Source organism: Oryx dammah, unplaced genomic scaffold (assembly GCF_014754425.2).
Source record: "Oryx dammah isolate SB20612 unplaced genomic scaffold, SCBI_Odam_1.1 HiC_scaffold_12, whole genome shotgun sequence".
NCBI lineage: Eukaryota > Metazoa > Chordata > Mammalia > Artiodactyla > Bovidae > Oryx > Oryx dammah.
The window spans coordinates 50,842,188-50,857,325 of record NW_024070196.1 but is presented as its reverse complement, the minus strand read 5'-3'; the positions used below and the strand labels follow the sequence as shown (position 1 = coordinate 50,857,325).

The 15,138-nt window shown below is 56.7% G+C and overlaps 1 protein-coding gene across 1 annotated transcript; it reads left to right on the top strand.

Moving 5' to 3' along the window:
• The first annotated feature begins 145 nt into the window (after positions 1-145).
• LOC120871014 (refilin-A) lies at positions 146-15,138 on the top strand. Its single transcript, XM_040250599.1, has 3 exons — positions 146-423; positions 11,741-11,850; positions 13,565-15,138. The coding sequence occupies exons 1-3, from the start codon at positions 217-219 to the stop codon at positions 13,896-13,898; spliced, it is 651 nt and encodes a 216-aa protein (XP_040106533.1). The 5' UTR covers positions 146-216; the 3' UTR covers positions 13,899-15,138.

Sequence of the window (15,138 nt, the reverse complement as noted above, 5' to 3'; positions counted from 1 at the left end):
CCTCCTGGACGCGGCGCGCACGGCCCGGCCGGTCGGGGAACCCGGGGGCTCTGGGAGCCCCGGGGCCTGACGCGCCGCCTCTCTGCCTTGCCTGCAGGTCCCGGGCGCGCGCAGCCCTCGCCCCACCGCCGCCGCCCGCGCGCCCGCCCCGGGCCCCGGAGCGCGGTGGAGGAGCCCCCCGAGGAGCCGGGGGCCTGCGCCCCGCGCCCCCCAGACATGGTGGGCCACCTGCATCTGCAGGGCATGGAGGAGAGCCTCAAGGAGAAGAGCCGGGAGGGCGTGCTGGACAGCCCCGACTCCGGGCTACCCCCCAGCCCCAGCCCCAGCCCGCCCTTCTACTCGTTGGCGCCTGGCATCCTTGACGCCCGCGCGGGGGGCGCCGGCGCCTCCTCTGAGGCCCCCGGACCCGGCGAGGCCAGAGCGGTAAGCACGCACCTTCGGGCAGAAAGGGGGGCAGTGCCCGCCCCCATCACCCCCCAAGGAGACGGGGTACTTCAGGAGCCTGGCCTGGGTTCATCCCGGCATCCCCCCAGCCAAGAAGGTGTCCCAAGTGACAGCCATGCTCCCCAGGTGGGGATTGAGGCGCCTAGGTGGCGGTGGGCCAGCCTGGTCCCTGCAGACCTCTCCCTGGCTGCCGGCCTCTCTAGGGGGTCTTACTGTCAGCAGTAAAAGAACAGGGGGTGAGGACCGTCTGAAATTCTCAAAGAGGTTGGCTTCCCAGAGGTGAGCTGGAACCCCAGGCTGCAGCAATGGACCCAGGTTCCCTGTTTACTGTTCCCCCTGTGCTGCCAACGTGAAAGCCTTTTTTTTTTTTTTTTTTCTTTTAAACTAAACCCAGACAGGAACCCTTCCTCCTCAGGATTTTGAGGGATGTTGACGTGGAGTTGAGGCGGTGCCTGGGGAAGGCTGGAACCCCAGGTCCGGAGGCGCAAGAGTTTTACCTCTTGCCAGAGGCGGTGGGACCTTCAGGTGGACTGCCAGGGTCTCCCCGCTTGGTGGCTGGGCTGAGACTGGGTTCCCCCCACCCCACCCCGTCCCCGGCAGGCGGGAGCCAAGAGGGCGGGATTGGGTGCCTTCTGATTTGAGGAATGAAAAACTGAGATCTGGAGGCTGCTCCCAGTCCCAGTGGCATCTCCCCGTTCTTGCAGTTCTCTGCGTGCTTTAACGGGTGTACTAGCACGACTCCAGCCTGGCAGCACTTTCCTGGGGCCCCCAGCAGTGCTTGGTCCCTCACAAAGCAGTAAATGCATCCCGCTCATTGGAAAATCTCCCCAGAACCGAAAGGAATGGTTATCCCGCCTCCCGCCTACAGACAGGAATGTCACTGGTGTCTCCCTTGTCCTTTGCTCCGGTGGGTTCCAAACTTGAGAGGACATGGGAATCCCTGGGAGATTAAAAAAAAAAAAAAATTCCCATACCCACCTCATACTTCCAGATATTCTCATTTGATTTATTAGAGGCTGCAAACTGGACATCAGGATTTTTAAAACCTTCCTAGGCGATCCTAGTGCAGCAGAGTTTGGGAAACCCCTGTCTTAGACCAAATCCTGTGTTGAATTTGAACTTTGCTCTCTCTTTGTGGGTGAGGGGATGGGAGAGGCGTTCCGGACTTCCAGGGATCGATAGGTGTGACCCAGGCTGTTGGCAGTGAAACTGATCCTGTTATCCGAATGCGCCAACTTTCCTGCACGAGTGTCTCAGACTTGGCACTGTTGAATGGGGGTTATTTGGGCTGCTCATGTTGGGACTCAGTTCCTCTGGTGTCCTACACAGTGGGGCTTGGAGGATAGGGGCGGAAAACCAGGCTTCCCCTTTACTCTTTGGGTCACCCAGAATTTGCCTTATAGAAGGTTTTCTGGATGCTTTTCCTGCCAGCCAGGGGCAGCCATAGGAACAGCGCACCCGGTTACTTGTCTTGGCTGTCCTGGTTGACTTTATTTTTCCCTCTCCTTGCTAGCTAGATGCCAGATATGGAACTGAGCTATGTCTCTAATCTTTTTAATTTGGCTTGAGGGCAAGACCTGGGGCTTTGTCTGCACAGGTAATGACATCTGCGTTTAGACAGCCTTCCCATGTGCTAAGAACTGTCCTAAAGCTCTTCATTTCTGCCAACTCATTTCATTTTCATGGTATCCCTATGAAGCATGTCGGTGCTCTTGTTAGATCCATTTTCCAGAGGGGGAGACTGAGGCACAGAGAGGTCAGTGACTTTGCTGGATTAGAACCCAGGAAATTGGGCTCCAGAGCATCTACACTTAAACTTTGCATTATCCTACTTTTCATTGTGTGGCTAATTAACTATCTGCGTGGGTTTTAAAATTTTATTAAAAACTTTTTTTAACATACCTTATTTTTTTGTTTAATATTTTTTATTTTTAAATTTTTTTATTGGAGTATAGTTGACTGGGGGTCTTCCCAGGTGGCGCCAGTGGTAAAGAACCCACCAGCCAGTACAGGAGACATAAGAGATGTGGGTTTGATCCCTGGGTTGGGAAGAGCCCGTGGAGGAGGAAATGGCAACCTGCTCTGGTATTCTTGCCTGGAGAATCCCAGGGACAGAGGAGCCTGGTGGGCTACAGTCCATAGGGTCACAAAGAGTCAGACATGACCGAAGTGACTTAGCACACACACACACACACACACACACACACACACACTCACTGAGAATGTTCCCAGGGAGCAGATGTAGGCAAAAATACCAGCTGCCAATCTTGCACAAAAGGACAGAAATTTCTCCTGCATTTTGGAGCCAGTAGTTTCAAATGCCCAGGAAGAGGCTGGCTGCATGCAGGGCTGGGTTTGCTTTGGCACCCCGTGTGGGCCTGGGGTTCAGCCTGGGGTAGACACCTCTGTTCTGACACCCTGTTCCCGGCACTGCCTTCCCAGTCAACATTGGTGCCACACGCCCCAGCCGGTGGAGGGGGGCGGGGTGAGCTGCAGTTCTGTCCCCACCCCCAGGTCACTGAGGTCCTCACAGGCTCGTCACCGTATTTATTATGCTGGACGTGCATGTTAAATTTGCTCACTCTCTACAAAGAGGTCCCCTCTCCCCCTACTTTTTTGTGAATAAGTTAATAATAAGTGAATAAGTTACCTTCTGGACAGTACCCCATGGATGTAGGGTAACTGGCTGGCTGCAACACTGCCCCCCAAGACCTAAAAGGCACTGGGGACCAGGCTGGGTGTGAGTGAACCTCCGACCCCCACCCTATCTTGACCATAAGTTTTTTTCTTTTTTCTTGCCCACTTTTTGAAGCAAAGATGGTAATATTTCTAATAATTCTCAAGCCATAGGAAGATCTGGGAATCATTCCACCAATATTTACTGAGCACCTACTGAATGTCATGCAGTTTTGGGGCTCGTGAGTGACACAGTGGTGAACAAGATGTTCAAAGGTGGTCCCTGCTGCCATGGGACTGACGTTCTAGTGGGAGAGACGGTCACTAACTTGAATACGTGACACAACGCTAGATGGACTGTTCAGCTCAGCTCAGTCGTGTCCGACTCTTTGCGACTGTTAAGTGCCCTTAAAGAGCTGGGTGCAAGTGGACAGGGTGGTCAGGGAAGTGACAGTTAATGGGAACCAGAAAAATGAGAGTGGCCCTCATGGTCATAGGCCTGAGACGTGTGTCAGTCCAAGGGAATGGCCAGTGCAAAGGCCCTGAGGCAGGAGCAAGCCGGCGTGGTTGAGCTGCCGCGGTGAGGCCAGCCAAGGCCAATACCGGGACTTGTAGACCCAGCTGAGGCCAGAAAGTAAAATTCCATTTGGTATTTTAAAAATGGACTTGTGGCTGTTTCATTTTCATTTTTTGAGAGCCTCATGAGTTCCCAGACTCCCCCAGATTTAGAAACCCAAATCAGAGACTTGACTGAGAGGGGCCCGTGTGGAACAGGCTCTGTGGAGGGTGGAAGGAGGTCTTATCTCCACGCGGTGGGGCCCCGCTCACCTGCAGGACACCGGGACAGCCAAGGCCGCCTGCTGGGCCAGCCAGGCTCTGCCTGTCAGCTGCGTTCATCCTTCGAATATTTAAGCCAGGCCCGCTGAGGGATACAGCCAGAAACAGGACAGAAGCCGTCTGTACCACCTTCAAGCTCCCAGGCCCTGGACCGCCAGCTCCCATGTACTTCCTCCCCCACTCCCTGTGCTGCCTGGAAGGAGCTGGGGGACTTTGGGGGCATCATGGGGGACAGGCTTATGTTGCCAGGAGGGCTGAGTGACTGTGTGTGGCAGACACCTACCCCTCCAAGTTAACCTGGGCAGTTTGGGCAACTAGCCCTGTCCCCTCTTTACCGCTCTTAGGGAGAGTGCAGATGGCATTGGGATCTCAAGTCATGATCTCTGGGTGCCCACTGGAGGGGACAGCCACCATGGGGTGGGGGAGATGAGAGGTTACCCACCTGTGGCAGATGAAAGGCTTGCCCTCCCTGTGACCAGAGGTGGCAGTCTGAGCTGCTACCCCTCAGATATGGATGTGGATTCTCTAGCAGCCAGTGTTCTGGTCCTGTCACCCCCATCTCATCTCCTGGGGTCTGTTTATACATCGAATGTATGCCTGGGTGGCCCTCTGGAGAATTTCCCGAAGAACCAGGTGCTGGTTCCCTGGACCTGGATTCTGAGGGCAGCCCTTGGGGCCAGATCCAGGTAGAATTGGTGATGGGGAGTGGGCTGTTTTTGCCCCATCCTTGAAGATTTCCTGGGGCTGCCACCCAGCTCTTGGAAATCTTGGTCACAGCTGCCTCTTGGGATCTTGGCTGGGCCCCCAGAGCCCTCCACCCCAGGACACTTGGATTTTCTCATTTCTGTTTCTGGTCTATGTTGATGAAACCAAGGATGAGGGCAGAGAGGGAAGGGAGTTAGGAATTTAGGCAGCTAGGGCCCAGGATTGGAAAGCATGTATGGAAAAATGAATGGATGGATGGATGGACAGACGGATGGGAGGATGGGCAGATGAATGCATATGTGGAGAGAAGGATGGATGGACAAATGGGTGGATGAATGGACAATGGATAATAGATGGATGGATGGACACACGGATGGATGGGTGGATGGATAGATGGATGAATGGGACGGACAGACGAGCAGATGGACAAATGAAGAGAAAAATGGAAGGTTAGGTGTATGGCAGACTGTGAAGACAAGGTCAGCCTCCTGGCCCCCTAGCAGGCCCACAGGTGTGTCCTTGACCAGCACAGTTGCCTAAGCAGGGTCAAGGGAAGAGAACCAGGTGTGTCAGCCCACGGAAGGAGGAGCCTGTGTGAAGGAAGAAAGGCTGTGAGGAGCCAGAAACCCTGGCGCCTTCTTTCAGCCCCCATCTGCTTAATCCTGGACACAGCGGCCTCCAGCAGAAACCCAGCAATCTCTCTGACAGCCCCGCTTCTCCGTGAAAGGCTCACCTGTCTGAGAAGCTCCACCTGGAGCCTTAGTGTGAAAAGAAGACAAACAGGCCCCCGCCCTGCCGAGGGCTCTGGGGGTGAGGGAGCGACCAGGAGCCACCATCCTGGGAAAGCGGCACCCGGTGGAGGGGCACCCAGAGATGGCTCTGTCCTTTTCGCCCTGGGACTGCTGGCCTCCCTGTCGGGGAGGGACATAGTACAAAGAGGCCACAAGTCTGAGACCCAGGAGTCAGCAGGTCCACCGTCCCTCCAGAGATTCTAGGGAAGAACCCATCCATGTGCCTGCCCCAGCTTCTGGTGGTGACTGCCAGCCTCGGTGTGCCTCGGCTTATAGACACACGCCCCCATCCCCAGGGACTTTCTTCCCTCTGTATATCCCGTGTCCAAAGCTCCCTCTTTTTATAAGGACCCCAGCTGTGTTGAATCAGGCCCCACCCCCACCCAGTGGGACCTCATCTTAACTTGATCTTCCTTACTTAAAGACCCTATTTCCAAGGAGGGCCACACCCCCAGGTCCCAGAAAGTAAGATGTGAACATACTTTTGTGGGGGCTTCCCTGGTGGCTCAGACAGTAAAGAATCTGCCTGCAATGCAGGAGACCAGGGTTCAATTCCTGGGTTGGGAAGATCTTCTCGAGAAGGGCATGGCAACCCACTCCAATATTCTTGCCTGGAGAATTCCATGGACAGAGGAGCCTGGTGGGCTACATACAGTCCGTGGGGTCGCTGAGAGTCAGACAGGACTGAGTGACTCACACACACACTTATACATTTGTGGGGGTCACAAGCCAACCCAGCACCGTCCTGTCGCTTGGTCACTTGTCTTGGGGAGCAGGCCTGTCCTTCAGCCCCGCCTCTGACCTGTGCTCTATAGCTTGGCTCAGGTTCACTCTCTGAATGTCAGCCCCTGGACCATTTGGGGTCCCCTTGGCTCCCCAGCCTGGCCCCGCTCACCTCTTCTGTTGGTCCATGTTGTGCGACTAGCCTTTGGGAGCCTCCTGCCCCTGCTGCCGCCCCTTCCCACACCAACCCAGAATTGACCACCAATCCCCAAGGCCTTTCATAAAAAGGATGAGGATTCTTGGGGCATAAATAACCCCTTCTTGAATCGCTTTCCTCGTGGGTGAAGGCTACCGTCCACCTTAGCCCACCCTGGGAGTTTTGGTCTCAGCTCCCCAAACATGCTGAAGAGCATCAGTTTAATTCTGATCGTAGTAGAAACCGTGGCCACCAGGTAGGTCAGCAGCCTTGGGAAGGTCCATTTCAGCCCTCACAAAGGTTCCCCATGGCTTTGATGAGGATGCCCCGCCCCCACGCCAGTGTGGGGTTTCCCTGGACCCTTCCTCCTGCCACTCGCTCTCCGCTGATGGGGGCTTGATACCCCCTGACTGAGCAGAAAGTTTCGTGGGACACACATGGCTCTACCCACGTTCCATGCAGTGGCAGGTGAGGGACCGCTGTGGGACACCCAGCCTGGGGACAAACGCCCCTGTGCTGTCCCTAGCTGTCCCTGCCAGCCAGGCTGGGACCCCCGGTCAGGCTGTGCTGTCACCAAACGGCACGGAGCTCTCACAGCCCAGCAGCACTTATCTTTCGTTGCTGTCCTGTGGGCCGTGCTGTGTACAGCAGCCAGAGACGGGGAGTGCTCCAGACGCCCATGTGTATTTTTACTTCCAGTATTTATCCTCGATCATGAATCATTGGGCGAGGCAGGTGGGGCCTGGCGGGCAGAGGGCAGCTGCGACTCCCTGCTCTCTGGGTCCTGCTTTCTCTGAAGTCCTCCCTGGTCCCCACGCAGATGCCCTGCCTGCCCAGGAGACCAGGGAGCCAGGCCAGCCCCCTCCCCAGGCTAGAATGGGGCTCTTCTGGTGCCCAGAAGGAGTTGGGGGCTGGTCCAACTGTGTTACCATCCTAGGGTGGAGGGCATGGTGTCTGGGAGATGGGGATCTAGCCTTCAGCCTCTCCGCTCCTCTGCCCCAGAGACTCAGCTGCTTCTCCTCTGGCCCTGCCCCCCGGGGCTTCAAGGGGCCCCGAGGACACTAGCCAGCCTGCACCTGGGCACCCCGGACTGTGGGCTTCACAAATGGGATAATCCCATTGTACAGATGGACAAACTGAGGCACAGTGAGCAGGTTCCCTGGGCGCAGGCGTCTCTCGGTGGGTCCTCTTCATAGTGGAGCAAGCACCTGGGCCTTTAGGGGAACAAGCTGGCCTGTGGCTGCCCCCGGGGTTGGGGAGTGGTGAGGGGAGCAGGGTGTCTGGGAGTGTTCTTCGCTCCATGTGGCCTGGCCAGGCGAGCAGATGCAGCAGTAGAAGGGGTCCCTTGTGCCCGTGTGCCCCAACCCTCTCCACAGCCTGCCCTCACCCTGGTGGCTCCCATGGGGGTGTCCGGGGGCTGGGGTGGGGGATTGGGTGACCTGCTTTTGCAAGGTCAGCGGCTTGCCTTCTTGGCCCGCCACTGTAGCTGCAAGACTGAGCCCCGAGCTTCTGGAGCCAGGCAGGCAGCTGTGGGGCACCTAGGAGCTGCGCGGGCCCCTGGAGCCCTGCGGGGGTGGCCTTCCGCTGTCCTGTGGCCCGGGGCCCTGGGTGCCAGCCTCCGTCTGGGTTTCCAGTGGCTTCCCCAGCTCTTGTATGGCACTCCTGGGTGGGACGGACTTTAGCTGTTTTTCACCGGGGCCCTCGGGACAATGATGCCCAGAGTGCCAGCTTCCTGGCCCAGCCTGTAAAGTCAGCCTAGTTCCCTCTGTTGGCAGCCAGTCAGAGAGTGAAATCTGGCCAGAATGGGGCCCAAACATGAACTCAGCTCTCATTAGGAGGCTTGAGTGAACCTGAGAGGGATGGTGGTACCTGGTTCTTCATTACCTCCCAAAGAAGTACTTCCTGCTTCTGAGCTTAGGAACTGTTCTTTCATAGGGGTGGGGGTGGGGTGGGGAGTGGGGGTGGGGTGGGAGGGTGGGGGGTAGGGGGTGGTGGGTGATGAAAACCAGTAGCAGGCTACCCCTTCCTCCCTCTACCCTTCCACCTAGAGATGCCACCAAAAACCTTAGCACCCACATCCACAGCCCCTTGCATGCCTGCATCTTCCTCTCTCCTCTTCTATCCCACAAGACGAATCCTGGGAGGCACTGTGATTCATCCAACCCACACAGGATCTGGTGCACAGTAGGTGTTTGGCACACAGTAGGTGCTCAGCAAACCACTGCACACATTTGGGGGAGTGCCGTACTTTAGATAAAGAATGGCTCACCACTCCAGTATTCTTGCCTGGAGAATCCCAGGAACAGAGGAGCTTGGTGGGCTACAGTCCATGAGTCGCCAAGAGTCAGAAACGACTGAGTGACTAACATGCTCACTTTCATACTTCAGAGAGTCTTTCAGGGAGAGAGTATGGTTTTTACGAACATCAAGTCATGGAGTTTTATAGCTGAGGTCAGTGCTGAGTTCACAGAGCCATGGAGAACACCCAAAGTTCTGAAATCTTGTCACTTTAAAAAATTATTTTCTTTCTTTAAAATTTTGACTGTGCTGCATAGCTTGTGGGATCTTAGTTCTCCAACCAGGGATTGAACCGGGGCCCTCGGCAGTGAGTGTGGAATCTTAACCACTGGACCACCTGGGAATTTCCATCACTATTTTATATTTAAACTTAAATCTCCTGAATGATGCGTGCTTGCTTCTGGCAGGTCAGAGCAGGGTTGTCTCAAGCTTAAAAAGGGGGTGTGGATTGACCTCTCTCTGGAGAGGAACACTCACCCCTGCCTCTTGACCCTTTATGGAAAGCATTCAGAATACAAGCCTACACTTACACGGAGTTTGCTTAGTGCCAGGCACAGGCCCACTCACTCACACACTGAATCCTGCAGTCCTCACTGCGGCCTGTGAGGCAGATGCTCCTGTCACCCCACTTTGGGGACCAGGAGGCTGCAACCCCGAGTGGGGAGTTGCTTGCCAGGTCACGTGATGTATTAGCCCCCTATCGCTGCTCTAACAAATGGCTACACACAGAGTGGCTTGAAACAACTCGGACTCGATAGCTTGCAGTTCCAGGGACTTCCCTGGTGGTCCAGTGGTTAAGAATCTGCCTACCAATGCAGGGGACGTGGATTCTATCCTTGGTCAGGGAGCTAAGATCCCACATGCCGTCAGGCAACCAAGCCCATGCGCCACAACTGGAGAAGACTGAGGCCACCGAAGAGCACGTGTGCTGTGAGAAAGGCCCGGCACAGTCAAAAACAAATAAGCAAAATCAGAATAAATGCAAAGAATACCTCACAGTTCCAAAGGCCAGCCGTCTACAATGGGTCTCACAGGCTATTAATAAAAGCAAGGATTTGGGCAAGGCATCCTCTCTGGGGGCTTCCCAGCTGGCGCTAGTGGTAAAGAACCTGCCTGCCAAAGCAGGAGACCTAAGAGATGCAGGTTCGGTCCCTGGGTTGGGAAGATCCCCTGGAGGAGGGCATGGCAACCCACTCCGGTATCCTTGCTTGGAGAATCCCCATGGACAGAGGAGTCTGGCAGGCTACAGTCTATAGGGTCGCATAGAGTCGGGCACAACTGAAGTGAAGGAGACACACCCATGCGTTCTTTCCAAATACTCTAGGGGAGAACCCTTGCCTTTCCCACCTTCTAGGGGCTGCCCACATGCCTTGGCTGATGGTTCCATCCTCCATCTTAACCAGCAGGGTAATGTCCTCAATCTTCCTGACTCTGCCCCGCTCCCTCCCTCTTTCACTTATAAGGACCACTGTGATGATGAGGGGTGGGGTGGACACTGGATACTCCATGACAGTCTTCCCATCTCAGGATCCTTAATCACACCTACAAAGTCCTTTTTGCCTGTAAGGTTGCACATTCCCGGGAACTGGGTGTTAGGACCTCACATTTTGGGAGACATTATTCTACCTGCCATGCCCAGCAAAGGAGAGATGGGACCACCCTGAGGACAGCTGCTGGGGGCCTGTGGGGAACCCCTTGTTTGTCCAAGTCTTGGGTATTTTCTTCCTGTGGTCCTTCATCGGCCTGTATTCTGGGAACACTGTGATCAGCTGAGGAGGCGGCTTCGGTGACCACATCCATAGGCAGATAGCAGATTAAAAGACAGGCATGGGGCTGGCTCAGGGGCTCACAAGTGTGTGGGGGAGCAGGGTGCTGCTTTGCATGTGAGGTCCTGCCTTTGGACAACACAGCATCTGAAAGGCGCCAGGCACTGGGCATAGAGTGGGCCTTTGGTCCTGAATCTTAAGGAGCTCATGGTCTGGGTGTGACAGGCACACAAAGGGGTCGCAGCAATGGAGACCTGCAGGTGGGAGCTCCAGGGATCCCACAGAGGATGTTCGGGAAGACAGGAAGCTGGTTTCTGAGTTGTTGCCTTAGACCAAGTCAGAGAGAAAGGAAAGGACGGTCCCAGTACCGAGAACAGCGTAAGCCAAGGCGCAGAAGCAGCCTGGGGCATGGCCAAGGCTAGCAGGATATGGGCCTGGACTGGAAGCTCTGTGATCCTGTGCACGAGGGCAAGCTTGCTCTGAGCACGGGGTTACAGGTCAGGTCTTGGGGCTATAGCACCGGTTTGAGTGGGTGTTGAGAGGCAGTGGGGGAACGTGGGTAAGGGCACAGGCTCAGCAGCTAGACCACCAGCTCTGCCCCTTCCTAGCTGTGTGGCCTCAGGCAAGTTACTTGGCCACTCTGGGCTTCAGCTTTAGCATCTGTATAACAGGGATGCCAGTAACAGTTCCGTCCCATGAGTCAATGAGTGGGTACGCGGGGGACTCAGAGCAGTGCCTGGTACAGTTCGCGCTCGAGGAGTGTCCGCTGCTGTGATCCCTCATCCAGGTGAGGTCAGAGAGGACTTTGTGAAGGATTCGAATGAGGAACCCACAGCCGTGCACCAAGAAGGGCTGGAAACTCTTGCCTTGGTGAGCGCGGTTTTCAGCCCATCGCAGAGCTCCGTCCTGCCGTGTCACCCCGGGGGGCAGCTCGCGAGGCTCGCGAGGCTTGGGCTCAGGGGCTCCTTGAGAGGGTTCTCAGTTCTACAGGGCTCTGAGCCTGGCTCTTGGGGCTAAGGTGGGCTGGGCACTGTAGAAAGAGGCCATGACCACGTCCCCTTATAGTGACGCCTGAGAACCAGGTGGTTGGAGGGGGGCAGGCCAGTGGGTGAGTGGGCATCAGAGTGCTTGGATTCCACAGAGGGACACTGGGGTGGGCTTCCTGATGGACTCTGCAGAAGCAGGCTTCCAGAAAAGCCAGGACTGGAAGGGTGTGGGGAGCTCCTCTTGTGTCCATCAGGGAGTTGAGGCCGTAGTGCTGAAGGGCTGCTCACGTGACCCTGCATCCCTGGCTCTCCCCACAGCCCCCTGCCCACCCCCCGAGCACCCCGGCACGAGAGATGAGGCCCCGGATGCTGCCTGTGTTCTTTGGGGAGAGCATTGAGGTGAACCCAGAACCCACACCGGAGATCCGGTGAGTGGGGCTGCTGGGCTGGGTAGGGGTGGGGTGGGGTGGGTTGGGTGGGGTGGGGTGGGTGGGGTGGGGGGCCAGGCTGGGGGTCTTGGCAGGTTCCCCTCGCTTTAGGCAGCCCTTCTGGGTGATGCTCCCCGAGGAGGCATGGCTGTGACTTGGAGAGACTCTGCAGCCCTTACTGTCCACACCCTCCATCTCCCCTTCCCAGGCCCTTCACCTCCAACCTGGCTGATTGTTATTTAAAAATTTCCCCTTTATCCCCCAAGGAGCCATTGCTCGGAAGTGTATTAGGTGCCCTCCCATCACAGGGCATCTCAAGTGGCACCTGCACTGCTGAGTTAAGGGAAAGACTGAGGGCAGGAGAAGGGGGCCACAGAGGATGAGATGGCTGGATGGCATCACCGCCTCGATGGGCACGAGCTTGAGCAAGCTCTGGGAGATAGTGAAGGACAGGGAAGCCTGGCGTGCTGCAGTCCGTGGGGTCACAAAGAGTCAGACACAACTGAACAGCAACCCCACCCCCTCAGGTGCTTTTCTCCAGCCATCTGCCCTCCTGAGAGGGCTTCTGGGGCTCAGGCTTCCAGAAGGTGCAGTCTGAGGTCCGTGGGTCTGGCCCCCGTATCCATGGCACGCTCAGATGGATTTGTTCACATCACTCTAGCCTGGTCAGGGATGTGGGACCCTCTGCCTCCTGCCTCCAGCTCTGGATATGTTCCCAGGAGACAAACGGGTCTACTTTAAAGAATTTTCTGCCCCCAAAGTTCTCCTTTTTAGTTTTTATTATCAGAGACCCCAGCCAGGGTGGTTGCGGACTGCCTGGGCTCTTGGGAGTCTGCTTCCCTCCCCCCATGGATCACCTGTGGGATCCGGTGGGGAAGGAGACAGGTGAAGCCCCTGCTCCCCACAGCTTTACCTTCCAGTGTGATGATCTGGGAGCAGAGCTGGGGGACGCTGAGCAGCTGGCCACTCCTGAGGGGGTCACCCCTGGAGGAGGGCATGGCAACCCACTCCAGTATTCTTGCCTGGAGAATCCCATGGACAGAGGAGCCTGGCGGGCTACAGTCTATGGGGTCGCAAAGTCGGACATGACTGAGCGACTCAGCACAGGGCAGTGCAAGGGGCTCAGTCATCTAGAGGAGCCGACTTACTCTGGGGGAACTTACTTTGACAAAATTTCAAATGTAAAGAAAGTTGCAGGAAGAGTATAGGGGACCCCGGTTGAACGATGCCTTCTTGTTTCCATATTGCCCCCATTGACTTGAATATCCACACGCTCTCACTCATTCTACGTAAACAAAGCATTTTTTCTGACCTGTTTGAGAGGAGGATGACGACATCCTGACCTCGAACCTCTAAATAACTCCGGCCAGTGTCCTTCCTGAGAACAGGGACATCCTCTCACATAATGACGGTCGGCTTGCCAAAATCGGACCAGCGAAAGCTAAAACACGACCACTGCCTAGTCCAATTCCGCCCATTGTCCCCAAATGTCCTTTTATAGTCTATGTTTAATCCCAGTCCAGGATCCTGCCAGGGGCACGTGTGGCAGGTAGTTGGCCCCTTTCTTGAGTCTTCTTCGAGTCGGCAGGGTCCCTTCTTTGTCCTTTTGACCTTGACATTTTGCAAGAGCCCAGGCTGCTCCATGTTCACCTTGCCCTCTGATTGCGACCTGACTGCCTGGCCCTGAGCTCATCCCTGTCCTCCCCTCCACCAGCTGCAATTCTGAGGTCAAGTATGCGTCGGAGAAGCACTTCCGGGACAAGGTCTTCTACGCGCCGGTGCCCACGGTCACGGCCTACAGCGAGACGATCGTGGCCGCCCCCAACTGCACTTGGCGCAACTACCGCAGCCAGCTGACCCTGGAGCCGCGCCCCCGCGCCCTGCGCTTCCGCAGCACCACCATCATCTTCCCCAAGTGCGCCAGCAACTCCTTCCGCACCACCCTGCACCTCAGCCTGGGCCAGCCCCGCTGCTGGTTCACGGCCAGCGTGCAGCTGCAGCTGTGCCCGCGCCCCGGGCCCGGCCTCCTGGGCCCTGCGCCGCTCTGACCCACAGCCCGGCCCGGGTGGTGGTGGCATCGGCGGCGAACCAGGGCCATCCCTGGGGCGGCCAGAGGATGGACTCCGCTATTGAGAGGGACCCCGGGCTGTGTTTACCCTGGCCTCTGGGACTCACCCAATAAACACATCTATTTTATCAGCACCTATCTGGGGAGGCAGCTTGGGCCTGGCTCTCGGAGGAGCAGGGGGCGGGGGCAGGTAGATAGGCAGCAATGGAGAGAAGAAGGCACGTGTCCTTGGCTGCCCCTGAGGCGAGGACACCCCGAGCATCGGCAGGATGGAGGCATCCCAGCCTTGGCTGCACAGGAGGGAAGAAGGGGGCCATTCAGACACCTGGCAGCCCTGCAGGGGGCTGTTTCCAAAGCGAGCCTTTCAAATAAATGCATGCAGCTTAACCCCCAGAGCCGTAGCCCGGCAACCTCCGGCGGATGGTGGGCCAGGAGACTGGACTAAAGTTGGATGCCGATGCCAGGGCCAGAGTGGGCTGTGTTTGGGGAGCCGCCAGAAGGAGCCCTGCCCACGCTGCCCCGGTGCCCATGCCCCAGGGCAGAGGATGGAGGGCCCAGCCCGTCTGCACCGCAGCCTTTCAGCTCCATGTCCAGAGCCTCACCCGCAGGGCAGACTGCTAACTTCTGTCCGCCGACGCCTTCAGGACCAGGACTTGGGAACATCAGAGCCCTCGAGCCAGGTGCCAAGGGGAGGCGTCTAAGCTCTTAGAAATGACCACCAGCACCTGCCAGCCGTCAGCTTAAAGAGACTCTGTGGGGCCCGGCTGCCCTCGCTCAGGCCTTCCCCTCCTACAGTGATGACTCGGCAATGGCTGGTGCTGTAGGGCTCACTGCACACGCGCAAGGTCAGGGAGGAAGACGTGAGAGGCCTGTGCTCCTGGGAAGAGCCAGGACACATGGGGGCCGGGGCCACGACCTGGGGCTGCTCGGCACCAGTGACCCAAAGCCCCCCAGTGTGGCCAGAGATGCCCTCAGACTGGACCCTTAGGTGGGGGCTACCCTGACATTCCCCTGGCTTCCCCCCTAAGATGGGGCTTTAGCCCCCTCACTGGGGAGAAGGGCAACTTGGAGCTCACATTCAGGAGTGGCAAGGTGACTGATGTATTTTTATATAACTATACAGACTGTGTGTGGTCTCTCCACAAAGATGCTTTCTGATTAACAAAGAAATAACTTAAGGAATGACTGATTATCTTAATAAAATGTGCAAATTCAAAGAG

Bases quoted from the DNA above. Each gene is read 5' to 3' on its own strand.
- LOC120871014 (XM_040250599.1), top strand. From the start codon at position 217: ATGGTGGGCCACCTGCATCTGCAGGGCATGGAGGAGAGCCTCAAGGAG. The intron at 424-11,740 runs GTAAGCACGCAC...CTCTCCCCACAG, and splicing joins GACCCGGCGAGGCCAGAGCG to CCCCCTGCCCACCCCCCGAG. The intron at 11,851-13,564 runs GTGAGTGGGGCT...CCCCTCCACCAG, and splicing joins GAACCCACACCGGAGATCCG to CTGCAATTCTGAGGTCAAGT.